The 26,522-nt window shown below is 41.8% G+C and overlaps 1 protein-coding gene and 1 pseudogene across 1 annotated transcript; both read right to left on the reverse strand.

The window, feature by feature from the left end:
• Positions 1-1,711: 1,711 nt before the first annotated feature.
• Positions 1,712-3,960, reverse strand: LOC115791485 (oligodendrocyte-myelin glycoprotein-like; annotated as a pseudogene).
• Positions 3,961-12,091: 8,131 nt separating this feature from the next.
• On the reverse strand, positions 12,092-23,371 carry LOC115792683 (kinase suppressor of Ras 1-like). Its single transcript, XM_030747306.1, is given in 22 exon segments — positions 12,092-13,803; positions 15,723-15,856; positions 16,061-16,196; positions 16,322-16,453; positions 16,535-16,668; positions 16,782-16,819; positions 16,822-16,845; positions 16,848-16,897; positions 16,968-17,164; positions 17,255-17,545; positions 17,681-17,744; positions 18,942-18,990; positions 19,269-19,310; positions 19,573-19,741; positions 20,009-20,118; positions 20,210-20,271; positions 20,487-20,570; positions 20,690-20,759; positions 21,354-21,535; positions 22,645-22,777; positions 22,780-23,118; positions 23,240-23,371. Coding segments are annotated over 22 exon segments (2,556 nt in total). The 5' UTR covers positions 23,349-23,371; the 3' UTR covers positions 12,092-13,796.
• Between the last annotated feature and the right edge of the window lie 3,151 nt (positions 23,372-26,522).

Genomic DNA, 26,522 nt, shown 5'->3' on the forward strand with positions numbered 1-26,522 from the left:
TCACAAGGCTCACACCTTTGTTTGCCACTCACTGCCAGAGCGGAGCTCTTGTTTGTCAGTCCCAGATGTTCCCGCATGTCAGAGTCTCCTCATTTGACTTTCAGTCGTTGATAAAGGTCATGTGGAGAACATGAACCTCTGGGATAGTGTCTGTGCTCCATTGTAACCCCCCCCCCCACACACACACATAATTTCCCCCCTTTTTTAAAGTAAAGGAAGAAAAGTGATTGGTCAATGACAAGCAGAACAGACTACATGCGTTCTGGTCAGTTTCCAGGTGTGATTAACTGTGAGACAAGGCAAATGCACTTCTATCTAGTCACTGGAGATACAGTGTGGCTGTTCAGTCCCTTCATTTGCCTATTATAGAGCACAGTGTAGAAACAAGCTGAGATTAAGCTCAGTATTAATTTGCTGTTTGTTTGGTCTCTCCCCGAACGCTTAATCACTGAACACTTTAAATTAGAACGACTGTCTTCCAGGGAGCGATAAAGCAAAAAAAAAAAAAGCAGAGGAAATAGTGGTGGTGAAATTAAAACAATTATCAGAAGGTGTAAATAGCTGACATTTTATTTAACATTACAGAAAACACTTTGAAGAAGCACCCAGCAATAAACTAATTCCTGACATACTTCTTCTTCAGTTTATCAAATGCAGATTTCTGCGATGCCTTTCTTCACTACGTTGGCAGCTTTTCGGTTCTGGATGCAAATGCGTTACTAAAATGTAAAACCTGCGGGCTGCTGCATCATTGGCGCTTAATGCAATTGAGATTTGACTATCACAACATTCATGTGAATAAGCTGAAAATGTCTGCGCTTTAACGCTCTGCGGCAATACACAAGGAAGTTAGCATTCCTGCGACGTTCAATCGCCATGCAGATAATTTTCACGAGCGTCACTGAATCATGAAGGACACTTAAGTCTGAGATGTGATCAAAATGCAGAAGCGGCACCCAAGCATTTGGAGTTTGTTAAATGCGGTGACGCAACATTGTCCATTTGTTTGCCCTCTGCTCCAAAGCGTCTCTGTTCCTCCTGTCACGTACATGTCACGACCATCATAATCATACGCCCCTGACCCCAGAAAAGTCTGCTCCTCCAGAGAGATCGAGGTTGCTACAGGGAATAAGTGGGGCAGGCATCAAAGACAGCTACTGAGATAGCCAAAACAGATAACACAGGATGAAATGTTGCAAGACAAACATACATATTCAGAATGAAGCTTGAAAAAAAAAATGGAAACAATAAAAAAAAAAAATGTGTAAAAATAAAACATACAAACTCTAATTTGTGGAGCATAATGTGTAATGAAAAGCACCTTGACCAGCCCGAGATGGACTGTTGCTGCACATGAGCGCCAGGCATTCAGTTACATAACAAACTGGTACCTGAATGTGTAGTGCCCTCATGTGCTCAGCTTTATTCATTTACAATGTTAAAAAGACATTCACAGCAATGCTTGTAAAAAAAGTGTTAGAAAAGTCATTTATTTTGTACATGTAATTATAAAAGTATCAATATAACCAATTTAAGCTGTAATTTGTATTTTAACTGGCAGTTCGTGCCAAAGAAAGCTGGTATATCGAAGCATTGCAGCACAGCAGCGGTTAATCCGGGTCTGTTTTACTTGTTTGTGCTAGAAATCGGTCTCGGTGCTTTCATTTGTCTTTCAAAGGACTTGAACTAGAATGAGGACAGGAACCCCGAGTTATGGAAGGAAAATAATAAGAAACAGGGAAACAAGAGCAGGGCTGCTGTTACGGATACCACCTGGAGGGAATGATTCTGCCTCCTCACACTCCTGGTGCGAAGTGTGGTTGTCTTCTTTGTTTGGATGGAGAGACTCTCTGTAGTAAAAATTGGTCTGTGACAAATGTTGTGTCAACCCTTGCCGGTCATTTTCTCTGAGGAGACTTGAGTCTGAAAAGAGGATGTGTCAGTGGTGTAGGCTGAGTCAGTGGTTGAGGTTTCCTTTATCTCAGAGATGTGAAGAGAATCACGGTTAACAGTTGCAGAGAGGCGATTAATAGTTAGGTCTGTGCTTCTGGACATGCTGATGCTGGCCGTGGGTTGTGAAGGTGTGGTGCTGTGTGTCCCAGGTCTCTTTGGGGGTGTGAGGAGTGCTCAGCAAGGTAGAAGCAGGCAAGTACCCACCATCCCGGTGACACTGGCTTCAGGGGTCATGGAGCTCAGATCCACGGCGCTGGTGGCCAACGGGGGTAAGTTTGTAGGAGGCAAAGTGCCACCCTCCAGTCTTGTCAGGATGCACCCCTCCACAGACAGGCTGGGTGTGGCAGGGGCAGCCCAGGACACGTGCAGGGGTGCGCTTAGTCCAGGAGATTAAGTAGCTGATGTCGGCGTAAAGGTGGCAAGCCCAAGGGTTGCTGCCCAAATTGATGACTCTGAGTGATGTCATTTTGTCCAAGACTCCAAAAGGCAGTGTGGAAAAGCGGTTAGCGTGCAGGTAGAAGTGAGTTAGTCTGGGGAGACGGTCTAAAGATCCCAGAAGTACCTTTACAAGCAAGTTGTGGGACAGGTCGATAATCTCCAGGCGTATGGGTAGGTTAGTGGGCAAAGTCCAGAATTGATTGTGGCTAAGGTTGAGTGTGCACAAACTGGTCAGCGTGTTGTTGATGAAGATGGCCCTCTCCAACTTGTTGCTGGAGAGGTCAAGCATCCGAAGGTTCCACTGGTAGACCGTATCATTCTTGTCCAGCAACTGAATGCGGTTGGAGCTGGCATAGAGCCGCCAGAGGGAACGAGGGAGGCTCGCGGGCAGTCGGCTCCACCGGTTGTGAGACAAATCAAGGATGCGAAGATGGGTGTGTAAGCGCGGGGTTCCTCTATCCAGGTTGTGAAGTCGGTTGTGGGACAGGTTAAGGGCGCGTAGGTTGTACTGCAAACCATCGGGCAACTTTCTTAGACCCCTCCGGGAGCAGTCTGCCTCCCTGTGGCTGTGACTGCAGGAGCACATGGAGGGACACACAGCTAGGACGCGCGACCCTAGCCATAACACGAGCACAAGATCCAGAAGGGAAAGCTTCCACCTTCAAGAGAGACAGGAAAACAGCATTTTTTGTGTTAGCTGTACACAGCATCATTTTTAGAAGGCACATTGAAAATGAGGCCTGTAGGGTGCTAAAATAGTGAACACAAGACACAAACATTTGCTGCCTGCAGGAGATGAATTGTAACTATTTCTTTCTCACTGTCTCTCGCACAAACACACAGAAACACACACATACACATGTGGATGCTGTTCGTGGACAGACAGGTAGCTTAATGTTTCCTGCACATCACTACATTGTTTGCAGGTGCAAACATTAATACCGCATGCCAAACTGACTCCCCTATTATGCAGTCATGTCTTCAGAGATTTTGTAGCAGTATCCTTTATATGCACCATTAGGAGAGTGTTTAATTGTGCTTTTGTATAACTGATAAGCACTTGATCTGAACTGAAGGAGGATATTTCTAATCTATTGAAGAAAATCATTTATCACAAAAGGATGAGAAATCCCTGTTGTCATCTTCCCTGGCATCAGTTTGCGTGTTCAGTCATCAGTGGTTGTCAGTAAAGTCACTCCCTTGCTCTCAGAGGAGGAGAACTAGCTCAATAGATGGGTTTTATTAATGACTCCACAGAGAACTCATGCATCAGCCGGTCCAAAGGCAGGCAAAGACACAGCCGTGAGCTGTGCGCTGTTGAAACTGCAGCATTTGTGAGCTGAGGGTGTGGCAGAATGTGTGAGTAAAAGAGTCATTAAATTTGTTCATAACTCACCTTCTCATTTTATCATTCCAGTCACTTTTCTTTGCTCCTTCTTGCTGTCCAGCCCCTCTTCCCCTGTCCTTTTCTGCTTTTTAGCTCAGGACCAGCTGGTGTTCTGCTGAAGGTGGTATTTTTTTTTTTCACCCTATTTCGCTCATAGAATTGACCTCTACTCACTTGTCCATTGCCGTTTTTTTTTTAGGCTGCCCTCACTTCCTTGCAGTTTGGTCCTTGGCTGCTCCCTGAAAAGCTGAGAGTTTACTATCGGCTCTTATGGATCTTTTGGGGTTGGTGTGATCAGACACTGCAGGCTCTGGATTTACTCTGTGCAGTGGAAGTAAAAGGGGAGGGCTGGGGGGGTGGGGGGTGTGTGTGGGGGGGTGAGGGGTATGTGTGTATTAGGATGGAGGTAAGGAGAAATGGAGCGAATAATGGAGGGATTGCTGCATAAAAGGATTCTACAAAGGAAACTACTCAGTCCCTTTTAAACCTGGCAGCTTTCAGGATTTCCCCCTGCATTTAAAATGACAACTATCTGACTGATTTCAGTCCTGCTTGTATTCAAAATAAGATCGACTGTTATTAGTTATCTCCAGAATCTGCACCCCTCTTAAGTATCCTTTTACAAAGTGACGATGTGCTACAATTGGTCCTTATTTTCCTCGTGTGTGTTTAGAGGCTGCCACAAAAGAGCACCATGATTTATTGCAGAGCACTCTCCTCCACTGCAGCTTCCTACCTGTCATCAGCAATACAAGCAACTCTCCATTCTGCACTGCATTGCTGTGCTGCTACCACAAGATTAGACTTGGTCCTAAGGGGTAGCTAATCAATAATTAAACTCATAAAATGTGACAAATTTGACAAAATCATTTTATATCAAGGCCGCTCACATATCTGAACTTTGCAGCTGCAGCAGCTGAGTCTTATTTTACTTATCGTCTTAGCTCAGTGGACATGTTAACTTAAAACACACTTTAGCAACATGCTCGTTACCCCCCACCCCCACCCCCCTTTTTTTGTCTCTGTACTTTCCTTTCTTGTATCTTGTATCTTGTATTTTTTCTGTCTTCTATAACTGTCCCTTACAAGAAGCTTCAAAATCAAGCCCACCCACACTCTGCTTGCTCGATTACTGCTTTCACTATGAGCTGTGTTACCAAATACTGCAGCAGCAGGACGGAAAAAAAAAAAAAAAAAAGAATGTCTGCTGCACCATACAGAAGAAAAGTTGCTGCTAGAGGAATATTTACTCACTGTATCTCCTCTCTGTATGTTCAAATCACCCCGAGCCGCCCCAGCTTTATGTTTTCCCATCCCTTTGCTTTTGCATTCACTGCCAGCGGTTTGGATTCACTGCCGGCTCAGCAGAGGCTGTTTCACAGAGAACGAAGTATTCAGAATTGTTAAAGAGAGGTGCACATTCATCATGACGCCACCTGTAAGCAGATACAATTCTGCACATGACAGTGGAAACAATCATTTATTGGTTTGTTGAAAAGGGTGTTTTTTTTGCGTGTGTGTGTGTATGTGTGTGTGTGTGTGTGTGTTTTGTCAGTTCTGGCTGAGGTAAAAGAGAGCATTCTTTTGGAGCTGAGTGGCACTGCCTGGAGGACGCACATTCTGTGCTTGCTAATCAAGCAGACCTCCCTTTCTCTCTCCCGAACACACATTCACAAAAATGTGCTGGTTACACAGCCGAAGGGGCAACGACACTACAATTCTTGCTTTAAACCTCTGGTGGTTGCATGGTTCTCAAATAAGAGAGAAGAACGAGTGTCGAACACAAAATAAAAATAAAAATAGAAAATTTTAATGTTAAACTATTTTAATTTTCATGCAGGAATTGAAGCATGTTTGAGTTACAGAAACAAAATCAAAACCAAAATCTGCCAGGAAAAAGTTACAGTCAAAGGATTTAAAGCTAAAATATAACAAAGGCACTGGGATACAAAACTCCACATCGCATCCTTTGGAAAAGAAAGGAATTGTTTATGTTTATATATTTAGCATGTCTCATCAGACGTGAACGTCTCATATTACGATTTACTCAAGAACTCTGTCACTTTCCCTTTTTCTGATGCAATATGTGAAAAGAATGACGTATCCAGTATAAACATGACAAAAAAAAAAGGGCAGTTTCGTGAGTTATTTATAGCAGGAAACATATAACGCAAGATATCCATAAAACCCAAACACTTATGAATGGTGGGAATGGGGAAGTTTTCTTCTATTTCTTTTCCACATCAGGTTCCTCTTTGTCCTCAGAGGAGGCTGCTTCTACAGCTTTGTCAGGCTGGGAATCGGTGGCCTCCTCCTCTGGCTTAGAGGAGGATGAACTCTCAGCTGCAGTTACAGGTGCAGCTGAAGCCTCCTCACTGTTGGCGGTGTCTCCCACCTCCTTCTCCTCTCTTGTTTGTTCATCCTCCTTTACCTTCTCTCCATCTTCCTTGATGGTGCCGTTATTCGTCTCATCCTGTGTTTGACTCAAGTCAGCCATTAACATGGTGCTCTCTTTGGCTTCTGTCTCAGGTTTGTTTTTGTTACTCTCTGCAGTTCCCATCCAGGATTCAGACATGTTGATCAGGTCGCTGTTGCTCAGCGTCTTAAGACGTCTGCTTAACTGGCACACCTTGTACAGCAACATCAGTATGGACATCAGAAAAATGGTGCAGATTATAATCAGTATGCCAAACCCCATGAACAGCAGGCGGCATTCTTGTTTGGAAAATTCAAAAGGAAGAGTGTTGGGGGTGGGGGTCGCAGCAGAGATGGTGGGGTGATGGTGGTCCTGGTGGTGGTCCTGGTGGTGGTCCTGGAGGCGGAAGTGTTGACAGCGGGGTTGGTGGACTGAAGTTCAGATGAAAGGGATGAAAGGGGTGTTGATACTTCTGTCACTAATTCACTGTCAGAAACTTTAGAGCTCCTTTCCTGGCCTTCTGTGTTCAGGCCGGTATGCCCCGGGATAAACAGCAATGCACTCAGGAAGAGCAGGCCCTTCATGTTTGTATCTGCAAAGACATGCAAGGAGCATTTTGGATGTAGTTATTGCAGTTTTTATTCCTCCAGCACAGCTGAGTGAATATATCAGCTGCAGCTCAAGCTGTCCAGCACTGTACTGAGTAATTAGTCCCATCTTTATCAGCTACAGTGTTAAAGCAGTGCTTACATATGACAAATTCCATAGTTATCATCCAATAATATGAGATTCTAAAATTCCCATTTGGCTCTATAAGTAAATTTTGATGTAAACCATTTTACTTAAATTTGAACTGCAGCGATCAGAGCGCTTCTCCTTTAGCTGTCAGCTGTCGTATCGTGGTTTCCAGTGTTTTTTTGGGTTTAACAGAAAAAACCCAACAACGTGTCATTGAGAGCAAAATAGCAAAGCTGCCGTCCACTGGTGATTCTTGAACCCAGTGAAACCCGAGCAGGTTGATTCAGTCTTCATTGAATTGATTAAGAAATCTCATTCTGCTCTGTTTAAAACTCATGTGGGAAATGACTCAGTTATAGGGTTATTTATTCTTAAGTATTTAAAAAAAAAAAAAAAAAAGAGCCACAAGTGGGAAAATTATCAACCTGTTGCTCTTTTTGAAGCTATTAATGACACTTTTACAAATATAAAATCAATAAAATGATTCTCATTTTATGCTCCCCATGTTATAAAGGAGTGTTAAACCTTCAAGCAGTCCATCTTCTGAAATGTGCATCGTCTTTAAAACTGAGATTTAGCTGACAGACAGGAAGCTTGCTGCTTATCTACCAAGAGCTTGCTGAGTTCTACTGTCAATTTATAATCAAACTGAGCATTAAAAGATAAAGTTTGTGACTTACATTGACGATGATCTTGATACAGTTCCAAGAAGACTTCACTTCTGTGTGAATACCGTTATTATGTATGCAATGCACTGCAGGAGGAGAGAAATGAATGATGCGGGAAAGCTACTGAGAGATTTGATGGTAATCTAAATCAATGACACACTCGTCTTTCTGCCTTGCTCTTACTTCTCCATTTGGACTATATTAAGAGGGAGGAAGTGGTTTTAGCGCTCTGTTCTGTGCTGCTGTTGGTCACGCAGACATCTGTTGGGTATCATGTTATAAAAAAAGTAGCAGGCATAAATGATAACTGAAATGCTCCCCTGTTCTGCCCAGGACTGCGTAATCATCAGCATCCACAGATGGAATAACTGTGAGTGAAACTAAAAGCCCCAAAATTCCACTGTTTCATCTCAGCCAACAATTTTGCAAAGCATCAAAACTAGACACCAGAAAAGCTGCAAATTGCACTATTTTTTATACGTTTTCATATATTTTGAGAAATGTTATTGTTCTTAAGCCGCTGACATATCAGCGTATAGTTTATGACTTTGCCACAGATTCTTTTTTTTTTTTTTATACATTTTTATACACCTATAGCTGTAGTCTTCATTGTCATCTACCTATTTTTGTCTAAACTGAGACTGCTCACAGAACACTTTAATTATAGCCTTGGGTAAACGTCATTCATACATACAGCATATAACCTTTTTGGCAGTTTGTTACCACATGCAGAGCAGCACAAGCACTTTACAAGTCAGATAAAATACTTATTAAAAGCTGCGTTCCGCATCAGTTCACTAACAAAAATCTATCTAAAAAAAATTTGCATGTAAAATCAAGTTATTTTATAAACTTCCTCATTTATTTTCCCCTTTTACTGTACACTGAGTTTCCTGTGTGACTTACGGCCATTCAGGCAGTTTGTCTGCACCTGCGCTTGTAACTTTCAGATTTAGAGGGAAATGCTTGATTTGGTAAGTTGCGGCACATGATGGAGGAGTTACTAAACGGGACGGTTTCTGCAGGCGGTGAAACAAAGACGGAGAAGTCTGGACTTAACCTGCTGTGCTGCAGACTGTTTAATCATCGTGAGCATGAAAACAAACACCTGGTTTCTTTAGGTGACAGAGGGGCAAAAGTGGGCATGCTGCTTTAATCTACCACATAAATTCCTTTATTTGATTGGTCCTCATATTGGCAGTGGCCACATATTCTGATGAATTCTGATTTAATCTGACGAAAAAGAAAACGGCCAGCAGGTTAAATATGTGTGAGAGGAAGTGAGAACAGAAGGAATGAGGATGACCTTCATCTCACAAACCCCACACCTTCCCCTGAGCAATGGAAAGTCCCCGTTTGTTAATAATATCACAGATTATTTGTTGTAAATTTTTGTGCTTCTGTTTGTGTCTAGTTGTGACTGTATGACGCTTGTGTGTGTGTGTGTGTGTGTGTGTGTGCTCTTTCAGTACTGTCCTTTCTATAAATAGCTGTGTTGGTGGACAGCTTCATTAAGGAGAGTCCCAAGGTCATCAATTGATGGTTGACAGCTGTAGTGGGGCACTCAGCAAATGTTAGAATGGCCTCGAGGAAGCTCTCTCCCCATCGCTTCCTCTCTCCTTCACCTCTCTTTCACACACACACACACACACACACACACACACACACACACACACACACACACACAAATAATATATATATAATATATATATATATATATATATATATATATATATATGTATGTATGTATGTATGTTCTGGCTGTACATGTTCAGGCTTTTCTCTCAGTTCTAGCTTAGATTTGAACATGTGTAATAGGTCATTTGTGGAGCCACCGGTCGTGAATGTTAAATATTCAGCTTACTGATTTGGTAACAAAATCAAACAAATGACTAATTGTCATCTGTGACCGTCTCTCTCACTAATGGAAACAGTTTTCCTCAGTAAATCATGTGATCCAGTACCAGTTGGAGTCAAAGAGCTTTTAGTTGCAGTAGAATATACAAGGTCCCCTCTTTGCCATTGATGCCACTATACAGAAGTCAATGCATCATTCTTTTTCTTCAGATAAAAGATTTCAAGGACCAAATGAAAGCAATGGTCCTCATTTTAGTGACAGCTTCCAAGGTCTTATAAACTTTCAAAGGACTCATCGTTGAAGAAAAAAAACCTGCTCAACCAAAAACGGGAAACTAGACCGATTTCCTTTCATTTGTACGCCTCGACCACAGCTACTCAAAGGCTTTCGATTACTGTCATCACTTCAGTGTCTGACCAAATATAAAACTTGCAAATATAAAACCTTTACCCTTTCGTGTATATAAATGTCACTACCTCACAATTTAAAAATAACTACCGTAGTAGTCATATTAGTCAATTTTGACTCTCAGCCAAAATTGTGTTCTGTGATGTAACAATGATCAGTCTGTGTATGAGGCGAACATTTAATCCAAAGCTGAGAAAGTGAGCTGAGATTCAAACATCGGTCCTGGCTGTCGAGCCCACGTGGTTCACGTGTTAGCCGCTCAGTCATCAAGTTACTCCATCTGAGAAAAGTTTATGTAAAATGTGTCGTGTCTCATTGTGGCTTCAGCATGAAAGGAAAGATTGTAACCACTTTTGACTTTCTTTTGGGTCTTTATGCCACCTAGAGGAAAAATGGGATTGTGGTCACCATACAGCTGCTCCAGGCTTGCATCTTTAATAAGCCTGAAAGCTTTATCTTTTTTTCTTTTTATCTTGGAAATACCAGACTGACAAAAAACAATAGGATTTACACATTTGTTCACTTTGTCTATAGTTTATTGTAGGCCTGGACTTGTTTTCTCTCTTTTGGAAATTGATTTTATGACTCCTACTTGATGCTCTCCTAGCTAACCTCAGCATCTGGTGATGGGTTGTCTACCTTTAGCCTTCAGTGAGTGCAATGCAGCTCGATTGGATTGAGATCACTTAACTGACACAATCAATAAAGGATATTCAGCCTCTTCTTAACTTTCTTGGTTTGTTTATTTTGTTTAATTTTCTTTTATTCACCTTTTTTTGTTTTTCATTTCTCCGACTTGGTTCAGTTTTAGTCCTAAATGGGCTTATAGTTCTATGTTAACAACACGTAGTATTTATTACAGAATCTTGTCAGACATATTTACAAAGTGAAAATTCACAATAAAAATATTCTGGTAAAAAAAAAAAAAGTTTTAAAAAAATCATGCAGTGAGTGGAGTTTACGGCTGTGGTCTCCATTAGACCTCTGAATTTATCTTCATCTTATTGTTTCTGTCAGCAGTGAAATCATCAATATACCACTTCCTTTGGTGGTGGTCCATGAATGAGCTGGTAACAAGAGCACCAACGTTTGACAGATGAGCTGCTGTTTTATGCCTTTTTCTTTTTTTTTTTTCTAACGCATTTTTTCTTTCCAACATGATGTTATAGTTTACCCTTACCACCCCTGACATATAATTTTTTTTTTCAAATCTTATTATCTTTACATATACTAATATTTTCTGCCTTTTATAGCTTCTTTATGGCAATATTTTTTAAAAAGGTGTGTAAAATATAACAATGATTTGCAAACCATATAAAGGCTCACACTAAATAAATATCAAATATTGGAATGAAAACATATTTGCTCATTTTTTAGTCAGTGGCAGTAAATGTTTAATAAAAAGTTGGCGCAGGGACAACAAAAGACTGAAAATGTTGTGTACAGGAGAAAAAGATGGGGCGGTCAAACACTCCCTGAAAGACTGTGTGGGAAAATAATTAAAGTAGAAAACAGTTTAGGAGTAACAGTTCAACACTGCGTCTCAAAATTCATCAACATAACCTCATTAAAAGATAATCAAGGTAAAGCAACAGTAACTCGCTGCAACCAAGCCTGGTTCTGCTGGAGGTTTCTTCCTGTTAAAAGGGAGTTTTTCCTTCCCACTGTCACCAAGTGTTTGCTCATAGGGGGTCGTTTTGTCTGTTGGGTTTCTCCGTAATTATTGTAGGGTCTTTACCTGCACCATGAAGCTCCTTGAGATGACTGTTTGCTGTGATTTGGTGCTGTATAAACAACATTGAATTGAAAAACTGAATTGCGTGATGCCACCATGTCAACATACGTAGACCAAAATCTTTGAGGAATGTTTCCAGCACCTTGTTGAATCTATGCCACGAAGAATTCAGGCAGTTCTGAAGGTAAAAGGAGGTCCAACCCGGTACCAGCAGGTGTTTGGTGAGTGTACAGTACCAGCAAACATTTGGACACACTTTCCCATTCATATGATTGGGAAAGTGTGTCCAAACCTTTGGCTGGTACCGTATGTATTCTAGTTGTTTATATTATATACCTGTAAGCGCACACTTGAACTGCAATAGCAGAAAATTTAACATGGTATCCAGTTACTGTGAAATCACACTGTTACTACCTTTAAGCTGTAAAATAACTATCAGCTCCACAGTATTTACATGACAAGCCTCATTTTATTCTTTTTCCATGGATGAAAACACAAACTGTGTGTACAGAATGGTAATCACATGCAATACAAAAATATGAATTTTTACAATAACATTTAAAAAACAAACAAAAAATAACACAGATTGGCCCATTCTAAAAAAAAAAAACAAAAAAAAAAAACAAAGAAAAAACAAAGAAAAAAAATTGTACAGCTTTTATACAGCATTCTGTACATGAAAAAAATATAAATATATATACACATCTGTAATAGCCATAGCAGTACCTATTCAAAAATGTCATGTATTTTACATATAAAATGTTTGTACAAATATTAGAAGAATCCTGTTAATTTGCTGTACATTAAATAATGTATTTACAGTACATTACATACCATTGGATTTGCAACACAACATTAACTGCAGTCTTTCACAAAAATCAACCCTACATATTCCAACACAGTACGCTCACTCAGCCGCACGTGCACCCACACGAAACACAAATACAAGCACGCCAACTGAAGCCAGCGATCACAAACAGTAGACACAAGCACGCACAAGAGGTACTGTTTAAGGAAGGTATAGGACACTTTTTGCGCCAGGTTCCCGATTTCTCTCCTCCTCTTTTTTTTTTTTTTTTTTGCGCAGGAATTGCGATCACTCAGCTCCTCGAAGCAACTTGTATTCTTTTTAAGGTGCACTTCACACTTCAACAGATGAAGATTGTTATTAAAAAGTCTGTAACCATAAATAGCCAGTAGTATTCTGTTCCCGTGTAGATTGCAGGGTTTTTGTGTTTTTGTGTTTTTTTTTCACTTCAACTTGTTTAGCATACGTAAGTCTTTATCAGTGCCCTGTTTTCAAATGCATCCAATAAACAGTGAATTTACCAGACTACACTCCAAAGTGACAAATTACACGTAAGCATATCACACTGTCCACGCCTCAAAGGCTTTCCGTAGGAGGAAAAACTGCAAAAATGACTACTCAAAAACAAACTTTAAAAAAAAAAAAAAAAAAAACAAAAGACTATGATGATTCTTATTTCGTTGACAAAGTGCATATTGCATTTAGACTTCTCAGCACATGCCATCACACAGTCCTTACAAAAAAGAAAAAAAAACACTGACGAGGAGGAGCACAGCAGCAGGTGATTTAAGATATCATCACTCCAGCAGCCTGTCAAAGTTGTGTCACCCCCCGCTTCCCCCGGGGAAAATACAGAAGTGGTCTGATTGGTAGTAAGGTCCATTTTATCTCCAGCAGTGTGTGAGTGTGTGTGTTTGTTTCAGATAGAAAGAGAGCCATGTGGTCAGGACCCCCCCGGCAAGAACAACCACATCACAGCAGCACAGAGAAGTTTGAGCAGGGCTGAGGACAGGGCAGCCATCAGCAGGCACAGACCACAGCACACCAGTCAGTCTCAGCACAGACGCCACAAAGCCAGTTACTCAGAAGCCTCAGAGTCCCGACTGACATTATAAAAGAAGCCCAAAAGGAAGGCAAATAGTTTTTAGACAAGTGAAGGGATCTGGTGTGGAGGGAGACGATGGTTGCCTGCCACACCACAGTCCAACGATCCTCTCTTCCAAAACAAGAAAAACACAACACGGAAGATCAGACTGTGGATTAGTGGAAGCGGCGCCTGTTTCAGGCAGAGGCAATGCTTTGATCAATCCTGTAAGAGTTAAGGATTCAGGAGCATGCAAGGCAGACCCAGGCTTTGTTTTGCATTGCTTATGTTTCAGAGTGACGGCTACAACCTAGATTAGACAAGAGACAAAGAAAAAAAAAAAAGCAAAAGAAAACAGACATTAGACGGTTAGTGAAAAGGCTTACATTGGAGAAAGCAAGGTATTGCACACAGATTAGTTAGAGGACATTCACTAGGTTCAAAAGATTTCAGTCATCTTTAATTTGATTTAGAAGTCATTTGAAAACCAGCTGTGCAGAGCTGCCATTTAAGAAACAAAGGTGAAGCTCAGCGACTACTGGGAGCCCTCTCGAAGCAAATGCAGTAGAGATATGTGAAAAAGGTAAACCATTCAGTACTGAGCAAAAGCCTTGACCCACATCTCATTTCTTTATGTTTTGCTGGGAAAATGGGTGCAGCAATTTATTGAAACACACAAATCTATATGGAAATACATCATAAAAGGCTAAAACTGAGTCTGTACAATTCTAATGAGCTTGGAAGTCAATATTTGGTGTGACCACCTTTATTCAACAAAGCCTGAACTCTCTGAGGCAGCTCTCTTCTCATTTCTTCAAGTAGTCTTCAGGAATAGTTCTCCGGGCTTCTTGAAGGACATTCAAAGCTCTTCTTTGGATGTTTCTGCCTTTTGTTCTGCTCTCTGTCAACATGATCCCACACTGCTTCAATAATGCTGAGATCAGGGCTGTGTGGAGGTTGACTGTGTTGGGAGATCGTTTTTCTATCCAGGTACGCTTTTACTGCATTGGCACTTCGTTTGGGATCTTTGTCCTGCAATAAAGCTGTCAGATGCTTTCCAGATGGTACTGCATGGTGGTTCAAAATCTGACGATACTTTCCTGCATTCATAATTCCATCAGTTTTGACAAGATCCCCTTTTCTCCCCATTTCCCTTCCTTAAGAATGGCTTCTGCACAGCCACCCTTCCACTGAGACCGTTTCTGATGAGGCTTCAGTGAACAGTTGATGGATCCACTGAAGGCCCAGATGCATCTGAGGTCAGGTCTGGATTTTGTTTGATTTCTTAATGACATGACCTAGATCATTTTTTAAGCCTGCCACCTCTTCTACCTGTCCAGTTTATTCAATTTTTTTAAGGACACATGCACACACTGCTGAGATAGTTTTCTACTAATAGCTATTTGGGAATAACCTAGTTTGTGCAAAAATACTATTTTATGTCTGTCAAACTGTGTTATCTTTGGTATTTTTCTTATATTCAAGTAAAGAAATGGGAACAATTTAAAATGGGTTCTTTACTGTCTTCTGAAAATCAAAGTCAGGTAGAAGGACTGGACTGAAAATGAGTGAAAAAGCAGCCAATGTCCAAAGGAAAAACTTTGAAAGACCTTCAGAAAGCCTGGAGAACTCTTATAGCTCCTTGAAAGGAAAATATCAAGGAATGGGGGGTGGCTCAAGACTTTTGCACAATACTATATAAAAGGAAAAAGTGGGAAACTAGTGGGGAAGTGAGGCTATAGTGAAGTTAATGCTAATAACAGGAAAAGAGAGGCATGTGGGTGCATGAAGGATTGAGCAGGATTAAGACAAATATTTGACTTGATTATGTGTTTTCCATCCAAAGACCTATGTGACTCTGTATGTATTCAGCTGAGTTTTAAGTTGATCTCTGCATGTAACTCGCTCATACTCGTGCTATAAATCGTTGGTCGCAGCAACAAAATTCTACATGTCAGCCTTATTTTTGCCAAAAACATCTCATTTCGATCAGCAGTGTTGTGTGGGAATAAATTCAAGTCACGTTTACGTCTGTAAATCAAGAAATTCACATTTCATCTGAGAAGTGCATTTTATATCAAACAAATATCCATTTATGAATCTTAGCCCAACCTTAAGGCTTAAAGCAGCTCGGCGCTGATGTTACTCTCTTTATATACAAGTAAGAAAAGTGTTTTGTGTTCACAGGTCCAGTGTCTTCATATCATCCTTCATTTCTGGGATACCTACTCTGCAGACTTCCAGAAATGTCCAGGGTGGGACAGCCTGCGATTGAGCTTGGGTAGCTTCTCCAGCATGTCAGCCAGCTGTGTGAAGGTCGGCCTCTCTCTCAAGTCGTACGCCCAGCAGGCAGAGAGGATCTCCTGAAACACGAAACCCCTTTGGGTCAGCAACACTGGTAAAACACCAACCCACGCACTCACTGGACTCTGAACTCTAATCAGCTGAAAACTGCCGCAACAGCTTGATATCGCTGCATCACTAGAGCGTGGGTATTTTCCACTCTTACACAAGCAGAACAAACATCTACATTTTTTAATGACTGACACACTTATGGTCCAACTCACAGTGACCTCCTTTCCCAGGCTGATCTCTGCCAGGACCTTCTTTATGCCCTCTCCGCTCCCCACCTGCCAGATGGTAGCTTCCACAGGCTGGTTACTGATTGGCCAGTCCCTAGCTTGAAGCTCATACCAAATTGTGCTTGAAATGAGGAAAAGGAAAAGCATAATTGTTTTTAGTCAGAATTCTTCTCAGTCAGTAAAAGGTATAACACAACAGTAGGTCTCCAGACCACACACTTAGCCAGATGTGTATGAAGAACTTACCCAAAAGCGTACACATCTGCAGCGGTGGAAAAAGGAAGGCGGTCCTCATTGTTACCTGGGCTCATCCTACGCACAATCTCTGGCGCAAGGTAGCAAATCCAGCCATGAGGAAGTTTGAGTTTATTCTCACGCCTGGAAAAAAAAAACAAAGGTTTTCAGGAACACATTACGTGGAGGGGAAAAGATGTGTTAAGAGTACAAAAACGTCCTCACCTTCCCTCCTGAACAACTCCAGAGATCCCAAACAGGCCAAAGTCTGCGATCACAACCTTGTTGGTATCGTGAAAAACGTTCTTTGACTTCAAGTCTTTGTGAACGATGCCTTTGGCATGCAGATAGCCCATCCCCTGTATCAGAAGGCAAACACGTTCAGATAAAGTAAAAGAGTACTTAAATTGTAGTCATGTCTTTAACAATTATAGACCCCCCCCCCCACACACACACACACACACGCACATACCTTTACAATCTCCTGAGCAATTTGTCTCGTCTTATTTTATCCAGAGTGTTTTTAGTGTCTCGACAACTGAATAGAGGGTCCTCCCCTTTCAAAACTGCAGGAGTGAAAGAACATCACTTTAATTAAGAAAAAAACATGCATCCGGTTTGAAATCTTTGTGAGGTAATCTGATATTTTTGCTCTCACCTGGTGATGATGGCGAGGTGTGGTGGAGCCATGCAGGCCCCCATGAAGAGAACCACATTCTCGTGCCTGGTCTGCCTGTAGTTCATCACCTCCTTTTTAAAGAGTTTCAGGTGGTCCTGATTGTTCCCATCAATCTCAAGAAGCCGGATTGCTACCTCACCATGCCACCGACCCTTATGCACTTTTCCCCAGCGGCCCTGGATAAACAAAAAGCAAACTCACCACATCTGTTTTTTTTGTTTTTTTTTCCCCCCAGAGCATGCTGCATACACTATGAATTTCCTCACCTTTCCTATGAGCTCTCCAAGGTCCAGCTGCTCAAAGGGGATGTCCCACTCTTGCAGGTAAACACTAGTCTGACTGGCCTTGCGGGAGATGGGGCCCTTCCACTGGTTTCCCCGAGAATTGGGCAGATCATCCAGCTCATCGCACTCGCCATCGGAGCCCACGTTCATCCTGATCTCTCCTCTGTCGTCCTCATCTTCCCCTCCGTCCACATTGTCCTCGTCATCTTCCTCGTCGTCTTCCTCCTCCCCTTCGGGATCTTCATCTTCAACCTCGACTTCCTCGTCCCCTTCCTGCAATAGTGTGAAACACAACATGAAATAAGAAGATGTAACTCTGAAGAACCTCACTGTACAGACTAGTCAGTAAAGAGTCAGCAAACACTGGAGCAAAAGAATATTTTTTTTAGACCGCATATCCAGCATTACCTCTTCATCATCATCTTCTACGAGCTGAGAATGTATGTCATCCGATGATTGCTCTATCTCACTGCTGTGACACAGAACACTGATATCAGAGGGGTTAAAAGCAGCAAGAAAAAAAAAATAAAATACAAGCCTGTGTCCGAAAAAGTGACTGTCCTAGCTGTCATAGGGCGAGGGGCAGGGTACACCCTGGACAGGTCGCCAGCCTGTCGCAGGGCAGTCCATAAATCATCGTAGGTATGAACTTCATGGTAATTTGGGGTTTTTAATGATTTCTTTTAAATGCTCTTTTTCCAGGGCTGAATGACTGCACAGCATACACCTTTAATGACTTGGGTGTACAAGTTTGAATTTATTTAGGATTTTCTCTAATCCACACGGGGATTTAAAAAAAAAATCATTAAAAGCCCCAAATTACCCTGACATTCATACCTAAAATGAGTGAATGTAAACTTCTGACCACAGCGGGATTTAATAAATATGACTGGACATTCTCTTAGACCCTCCCTGAATATGACAGTCAGACACTGTGATAATGGCTTCTAAATAAAATATAACATTTTTAATTGGTCACATCAGGATAGTTTTCTAGTTTGCCAATGCTAAAAGAAGTCAGCTGTGTTTCTTGATTTTATTTTTGCTTTGAATGCTAGCGGTTTAACTCGTGGATGCAAGAACAAACTGCATTCACCGACTGGTTTCGTATGTGTTCTTTGAGCCCATGCAGGTCTGTTTTTAATGCAGTGTCTCTGACGGACCCAAAGATCACAGCCTTCCAATAATGGGTGCAGAGATTTCTCTGGGTTCTCTGAATTTTTATTGATATTTTGTCCCATAGATGATGAAATGCTGCAGTTCTTTATAATTTGATGTGCAGTAAAGTCATTTTTTTCTGTTGATCAATTTGTCCATGCAGTATTTCAGATCAAGTCTCTTTTAGATGCTCTTTTTTAAACCCAATCGTGTTAACAGCCTTTTGATCCAACTTTCTTCTAGTACTTTCTTGACTCTGATCCCACTTTTTTGAAATCCAACACAGCATATATGTTTCAAAACACAACAAAGTTTCTCAGTTTCAGCAGTTTACAACTTGTCTCTGTGCTAGTCCATTAAACGTGGGGTTTAAATCATTTGCAGATCATCACATTCTGGTTTTATTTAAATTTTAGACTGTTCCAACATTTTTAGGAAACAGGGTTGTAAATGACTGAAACTACTGCGTGGTCACTGAAACCTGAATTGAAACTTGAAACAAAAGTCTTACACTGTGTCCTGGAGAACATCTGAGTGCAAGTTTGCAGGACCGGAAACATCTGCAGGGGAAAAATTACACCGGTTAGGGATGAATGAGGGCAGGAAAAGTTATAGCAGCAGCGTCGCACATGAACATGAATGTGCATGCATTTTCCTACTACCTCCAGCAGATGGCATCAGAATGCTGCCATACGGTGTAATCTAGCTAAACTAACTACTATGACCCTTAAATGCAAACATGCAGGAGACAGAGAAAACTGTAAACAATCTTAGGTGCTGAGGGAGGGATGAAGGGAATGCAACAATGCAATACAACAATTCGGGACCATCAACTCACCCGGGAAGATAAATTGCTGTCTATGCTGAAAGTAACAGGCAGCTTTTGCAAACAAAAAGAGAAGGGGAAGAGTGATAAGCAAGGCAGGGACACAGAGTTTTGGTTAGAGAAGCTTTGAATTGAGAAAGTGTTAATTATCATATATGGGAAAAAGGGTAAGTAGCTGTGTGAGCGCCACACTGTGGAACCGGAAAAGATTGGTTAAATCTGTACAATAAGGAGAAATCACAACAATGCTAGCACGCACATTTCAGTATGTACACTGCATGTGTATCTGCGTTTGTCCTCCTGCACACAACCTTACCTGGGAAATTAAAGCGGCTGTCTCGATGACCTTTGGGCGAAGGGTTAGGTGGTGGGGTGGCACTTGGGGGGTTGCTCTGTTGGAATGGCGCTGGGGAAGAAGGTGTGGATGAAGTGGTGGAGGATGGATTGCTGCTGGAGTCCAGCTGGTTCAGCACTGGTGGATGATCCTGCCGGGACCGGGATGGATGGATACAGCACTAAGCGTGATTGCTATTTAATAGCCACGTTACGTTGCTGTAAAATTCCTTCAACAATCTCTACGCTCTGTTTTACTGTGAATTTAGACTATAATAGGCATTATTTCAGAGACATAATCTTTACAGAGTGATGGAGAAAATTCATATGGAGCTATATGGATTTGCACAATGATTCAGTGCAGTTAAAAAAAGGGACTACACACATCGCAGTTCTGTGACGTGCAACTTTTTCTTTACCTTTTTTGTAATGGCCTTTGGCAGGGTGCCAAACTGCGGTGCCTCCGGTGGCCGATCCACAGGGTTGTTTATATCAGAAGGAACTGACTCGGTCCTCCGAATTTTGGCGACTACAGGAGAAAACAATCACGTCGCAACATGCATGAATGCAAAATAGGTTCAGCACCATCGACTGCACAGAGAGGATGAAAGAAAACTCACTTGGCAGAAAGGAGATTCTGCAGGATGGAGCCTCCTTTGTGCATTTGTTGTGGCACTTTAATCTGCATAAAAAGTAGGCGGCATACGAGAGCTTAGTGGTAATTCGCAATTAGCATCAACACTCCTCATGCCCAGATCAAGATTTAGCCAAGGCATCCGATTCCCACCCTCCTAAACCACATGTGCCTTCCAACGGACCTTTTTTTGTGCTACATTTCTAATGGATGCTAAAAATGCTTTAAAGAAGTGCCATTTAAATAGAAAGCAATTAACTCACCGACAGTGTTTGCACTTAACTCCAAACATCATGTTCTTCTGGCACACTTGACACGTCTGGGACAACCAGGACTTGGTGGAAAACCTACACACAAAAGACCTTCTTATAGAGCCACTGTATTAGATCCCTGTGAAATTTGAAGTATGTTCATTTATTATTTTATTAAAAACAAAACTAGCTTCACTACGCATTTAAAGGTCTACCTGTGCGTGACTGCAAGCCCTATGTCCCTCCTTCCTGCTTGTGGGGAGCTGCGATGCACTGCTACATTATCTAGAAAGATGGAAAGGAGGAGGAGTGATTAAAAGGATGGTTAGCTGAGGTGATGTTAAACCAAAACCTTTGCCTATATTTAAGCCAACACACACACACACACACACACACGATCAATACAGCAATTTTGCAGAGCCTCTCATACAACCAGACCATGGTTATTAAGTCCAGAAATTCAGTCTTTCTTATATCACGGCAGTAAAGTGGACCTAGAATGCCTTTACTCCTGTATTTTCTGTGGATGCCCATATTAATATTGCCAAAATTTCAAATATTGGGGCCAGTGTATCTGTAAGTAAATCCCATGTGGCAAAAACTCAGGTTTCAGACAGAGAGTGTATTCTTAATGTGGTTATTTAAGGCACACGGCTCAGCTGTTGTCCCTAAAGGGTAAGGCCCTAAAACAACTTATTTCAGATAAGATGAACTGACGGGCAACACCAAGGCCCAGTGTACAATAATTATTTTTTTTAACTATTAATCATGCAAAGCTCCTCTAGTTTAAAAAAAATAGGGCTGGAAATGAGCCCAACAGGTCCACTTTAACCACGTATATATAGCAAAATTAAAAATATATACATGCAAACGACTCACTCTTAATTGTGCTGTGCTCCTCCAGCAGAGTGGGAGTTCCAGGAAGGGTGTAAGGTGCTGTGGCGGCAGCTGGGGTGATTCCGGGCGTGCGTGCAGACACGGCGGGGTAGCGAGAAGGCAAGTCCTCACATCCATTACCGTTAACTTGCATGTTCAGAAACAACTTGTTCTTTTTAACACACCTGGAAAGAGACGACAAAAAGGTGCATGAGCAGGTCCAGCATATTGAACTGCTTGCTTACGATACAGCACAGGGCAGATTATGTAAGGGCTTGAGAGAGGCACGTTGGAGGACCTTAATTGTATTGGCACACGATAGCCAGGGTGACATCCTTAACACCCAGAGTGAAGTCACAAGGACTGAAGCACAAAGCAGTGCCAGAACTGCAGTTTATACGCACATGCACACAAACACGTGAGCAATCATGGTTGTAAAAAGTTGCAAAAAGACTATTAGTCTATTTTTAGCTTGAGTTCTGTTCAATCAGACCTGCGACCTGTTCACACACTGCTTTGGTAATATACTGTACAGCACCAAACCATCAAACTCATATGGTGTGCATTAGATTTTGGTGTGCATTGGATCTATGTCAACCATATTTGCTTGTGCTGTTTTTTTTTTTTAATGAAGTTTTCCATAAACAGACAAGATATTATGGATAAACATTGTCAGTGTAACGAGAGCTAAAGAAAAAAAAAAATGATAGTGAGAGAAAGAGGGAGAGAGACTGTGTTTCTTGCCACCTCTGAGCATTAGACCTAGGAAATACTTCCTGTTTTGACAGTGACTCATAATCTCTGGGAATCTGTGCAGGGATTAGCTCCACTCATACAGCGAGAGCAAAGGAGCAACAGGCAGGATGTGAACGGATGTGAAAGAGGAAGAGGAAGCGGGAGAGAGAGCGAATGAGGGCATATCCAAGGAAAACTCCTTCTGTCCCGACAGAGTGCAAGATTGAATTAAGAGCGAGACATCAGGCAGGACTGGGGTATGTTATCAGTCCTAAAAATCCTTTGATAAAGCAACAGATTCAAAACGAAACATTCCTGCAGAGACTCAGGCTAAGAATCAAGTTCCTGTGAAATAAAAGATACTGCAGCCCTCCTTGCTTGGGGCATTTCTCCCCACAACAGAGGGCAATCTGTCACAATTACAATGCCATCTGAGGATTCCCACTTAGTTCCAGTCTGACCTACTTATGAAAAGCTGAGAAAAAAAAAAAAAAAAAAAAAAAAAAGGTGAATTCTTTAACAGTTCATTGAAACCATCCATTAACAGTTTAGCACTTACTTGTTAGTGGGAGGGTCCTCGATGCGGTTGCCCAGCTGAGACTCGTGGCTTTTGCTGCGTGTCAGAGTGATGTTGGGAAGCAGGTGCAGCACCGTGCGGGACGGCGGCGGAGGGGTGCAGGGAGGCTTCAGCCGTGACGCCTCTTTGAAGGAGGCGTTATGGGGGGGGTGGAGGCGTGCCCGTGGAGCCGGGCTGCGCGGGCAAAGGACATGGGGAATGGATCTGTGAGGGGGCTGTCGCCATGTGCCTCTGGCGTGGGCGCCGCTGACACTGAGCCCGAGCGAGGGTGGGGGAAGGTAGCACAGGGAGTAGATGGGGTGGACTGGATGGCGGATGGGCGGGCTAGAGGCGAGGGACTGTGAGGGCGAAGTGGAGTCCCCAGGTTGGCTAGCTGGTCTGCTGTCAGTAGAGAGCCGCTGTCCCTTCTGGTGGGCTCAGACAGCCAGAGACTGCTGTCATCTCTTAGTTCGCCCCCTGGAAGAGACATTAATCAGACAAAAATTAAATGAAATGAAATAAAAAAAAAAAAAGACTAGTAGAAAACCCATGGGGATTACACTCTGAAGCATTTGGCTCCCACAGTGTACACACATACCTGATTCAGTGGCACTCTTTAGACAGGAGAGGGCAGCACTGAGTCTGGCACATTCTTCTGAACTGGACCCTAGTCTTCGCATTGTATCTCTCACCTGAGCGCCTGTCATCTGCAGCAAGGTGTCCACGACAGCTTCGTCGCTACTGCCTGCAGAGGAGCAAAACACAGGAAAACTAATGACGGGAACTCCGATATAAAACAGCATAAAGACAAACAAAAGCAAAGTGCACGACATGTTACTGACAAGCTTCGTAACATGATCTTCATACAAACATGTTTTGGTCTCAGCACCGTGGTTCACAGAAAGGCTGAAAGTGAGCAGTAAAAGGGCAGAGTGCTCAGCAGGTTATTAAACCTCTGACTCGGACTGTTCCTGGAAATCACTGTTATATCCTGTTTGTTTAGGGTATTCCAAACACTGCTCTGTCTGCGTAGCTCATTTTTCAGATTAGTGGCATCCAACACAAGCTCAAGATCAGGTGCAGGCGAGAACTGGGGTTTAATAAATAGTTAAATATTTTCCTTTTTTTTTCTCCAAAATGCAGTGAAGGAAACTTTGACAACAGTAAAACAGGAAGTAAACAGACATACAACAAGATGCAGAGTGAAAACACACACAAAGACTGTAACCCAGTTTTCACAAAGTAAGAAAAATATGATTTATCATCTTTCCCCCCCAGTGGCTGGATCAATACAGACACAAATTCACATGGATTCGGATGCTCTGTGTAGATACAATTGTGAATTGTGAATAATATGCGGTATTGGGCCACAAATGAAGAAGACACACTACATCACTGTGCCATTTACAAAGATTTAGAAACATCACTTACAACGTTACAAAACCCATCCAGATGATATTCATACAAGATTTATGAACCAATTAGTAAACATTCATTTAAGTTCACTTTTGGTTAAAGGTAACAAAATATTAAATAAAGATTTATTAATTATGAACCAATTCATCCCAACAATATTCTGTTATACCTCTAGACTGCTTTGCCTTCCCACTTCTACCCACTCCATCCAAACCAGCTCCATCTGGTGAAGACTCGTCTCTGTGTAGGTTCATTTGCAGCCTACTGTCTAGTTGTTTTCTAATGTTTTGGTGACCAACCAGTCTGTCTTCCTCTGTTACTTCCCTTTTTTTTTTTTTTTTAATTTATTATTTCAGTGCACAGTAAAACTCAATAATAAGGCATCAGAGAGTGTAGTTCAACACTTTGGTTGATATTCGAACCCCATCTGCTCGATTAATCCATTTTTGACAACCTAAAGTGGTTTTTTTAAGTATTTATTTGATCTGAATGTCTAGCAGTTTGCTGCTTACAGTGCATCACCGAGGCTGCTCTCTGAACTTGGCCTGTTTAATTTCAATAAAAAACCGAAGGAAAAAAAACAAACAGGGGCGTTCTAAAACTTTGACCTCTAGCGTACTACAAACTCCCACTTATTTAAGCATTCAGGACTGCAGGTTTTCCTTTCATATTCCTCCGTTTCACAGAGAACACGACTTCCAGCCTTTTATGCGCCTCAACAGAAACCGAGGCTGCAAGAATGCAGACGTATAAACCTGAGTTACTAAAGCAGTAAATAAAATAAAAGCACAAGCAACAATTGTTGGATCACAGAAGGAAACAGGACCAAGTCCAGTGAGTTTAGGATGTTTCTTTTGACTGGGGAAGTACGCAATCACTTATCAGTCAGGTTAAAGCCTTGCTCTGAGAGGGCAAACACTGAGCACAAAACTAGGGCAAACTCCCACACTTGTGTGTACACTATAACTAAAATATAACACACTAACACACACAGACACACACAAAACCACACATGTAAGGGTGAGTGATGTAATATTTGTGGCTGTGGGTCCTCTACTTGCATCCTATTTCCTCGCCCACAACATAATATAGCATCATGAATAGCATAGCTTGCATACGTGATTGTTTCACTGGGGCCTCGTATATACAGCACCAAGTCAAGTCTGTTTTAATTAACATGGGCACCTTACAGGCTGGAATCCTCTGTATTTACTCATAATTCAGCTAAGAATCAAACTACGGGAAAAAAAAAGAAGTTTTAAAAATAAACCATCTACAATCATTCTAATGTTTTTCAATCATCCATCATATAATCTAGCCATCATAGTACAAAGTGCAGAGATGCACTGTAGACATATCAATCTAATAATATTTGGTCTATATAGGTCATCAACATGCTGCTACAGCGCTTCATCTTTTGGGATGTCCCTGCTGGTATACAAGACATACAAATGAGCCTTTACTCTTCCATCACGAAACCTCATCGTCTGTACTATGAAGCCAAATTTCTTGAAGCGAAAGGCAAACAGAGCACCGAGCGGGACAGACATGACTAAACTGTGAACGGAACACAATCAGATGTGAGAAAAAGGCCGTAACACAAAGCACATACAAGCCTGGGACATATTAAAGAATAACAAGAGCAGAAGAGTTTAAAAATAAGCAGGTTACAGTCAGGTCGCAAAACACAGACAAATGGACTGGAACAAGAAAAACATACAGTGGCCGACGGGGATTAAAACAGTTTGCAGTAGGACAGGACGGGCAGCCAGAGAAGGAAGAGAAAATTATGACAACACGACAACAACCCGAAATATAATAAAATAAATCCAAGTGTTAAAAAAGCTGACAGTCACTAAACAGCATCTTTTAATGCCAACAGTGGAGTTTAAACAACACCGCAACAAAAATAATAATAACTTAACCAGCTGAGTCTAGTTTCTTCATGATCACAAATGACAGCAAATAGTGAGCCCTGAAATCGCATTAATAAGGGAGGCTTTCTGCAGGAAATCTCTCCGCTCAGCCCCCCCACTGCTGCACGAGGAGGTCAAAGGTCAGTGTCAGCGTGCAGATTAGCAGGTTGGAGTCACAGTTCACGAGCGGGACACTGAACAACACATATTCAACATTTCGCTGAACTCATGGTTCTCACACCGAAGGTCAAATCTTAACGGCACCCGCTGGGAGCTCCAAAGCTGCAACAGTCTTGGTCATCGTTTTCCTAGACTGGTTCTTCCGCATCCCAAGATGATTTTTTAATGTACACAACAACTCCAGTCCAATAAAAAAAAATAAATTAAAAAAAAAAAAAAAAAAAAAGGACTACAATAAAGATAAGCACACGTTGTACACTTGTATTAAAAAGGCCCTCTCTCCTCCCTCTTACAAACATGGCATGCAGTTATAAATAGCAGAAGGCTGAGAACGAGAGTTTGAAGCACTGGAGATGCTTTCTCCGAGCA

The sequence above is a fragment of the Archocentrus centrarchus genome, chromosome 14, assembly GCF_007364275.1.
Source record: "Archocentrus centrarchus isolate MPI-CPG fArcCen1 chromosome 14, fArcCen1, whole genome shotgun sequence".
In the NCBI taxonomy this organism is placed as follows: domain Eukaryota; kingdom Metazoa; phylum Chordata; class Actinopteri; order Cichliformes; family Cichlidae; genus Archocentrus; species Archocentrus centrarchus.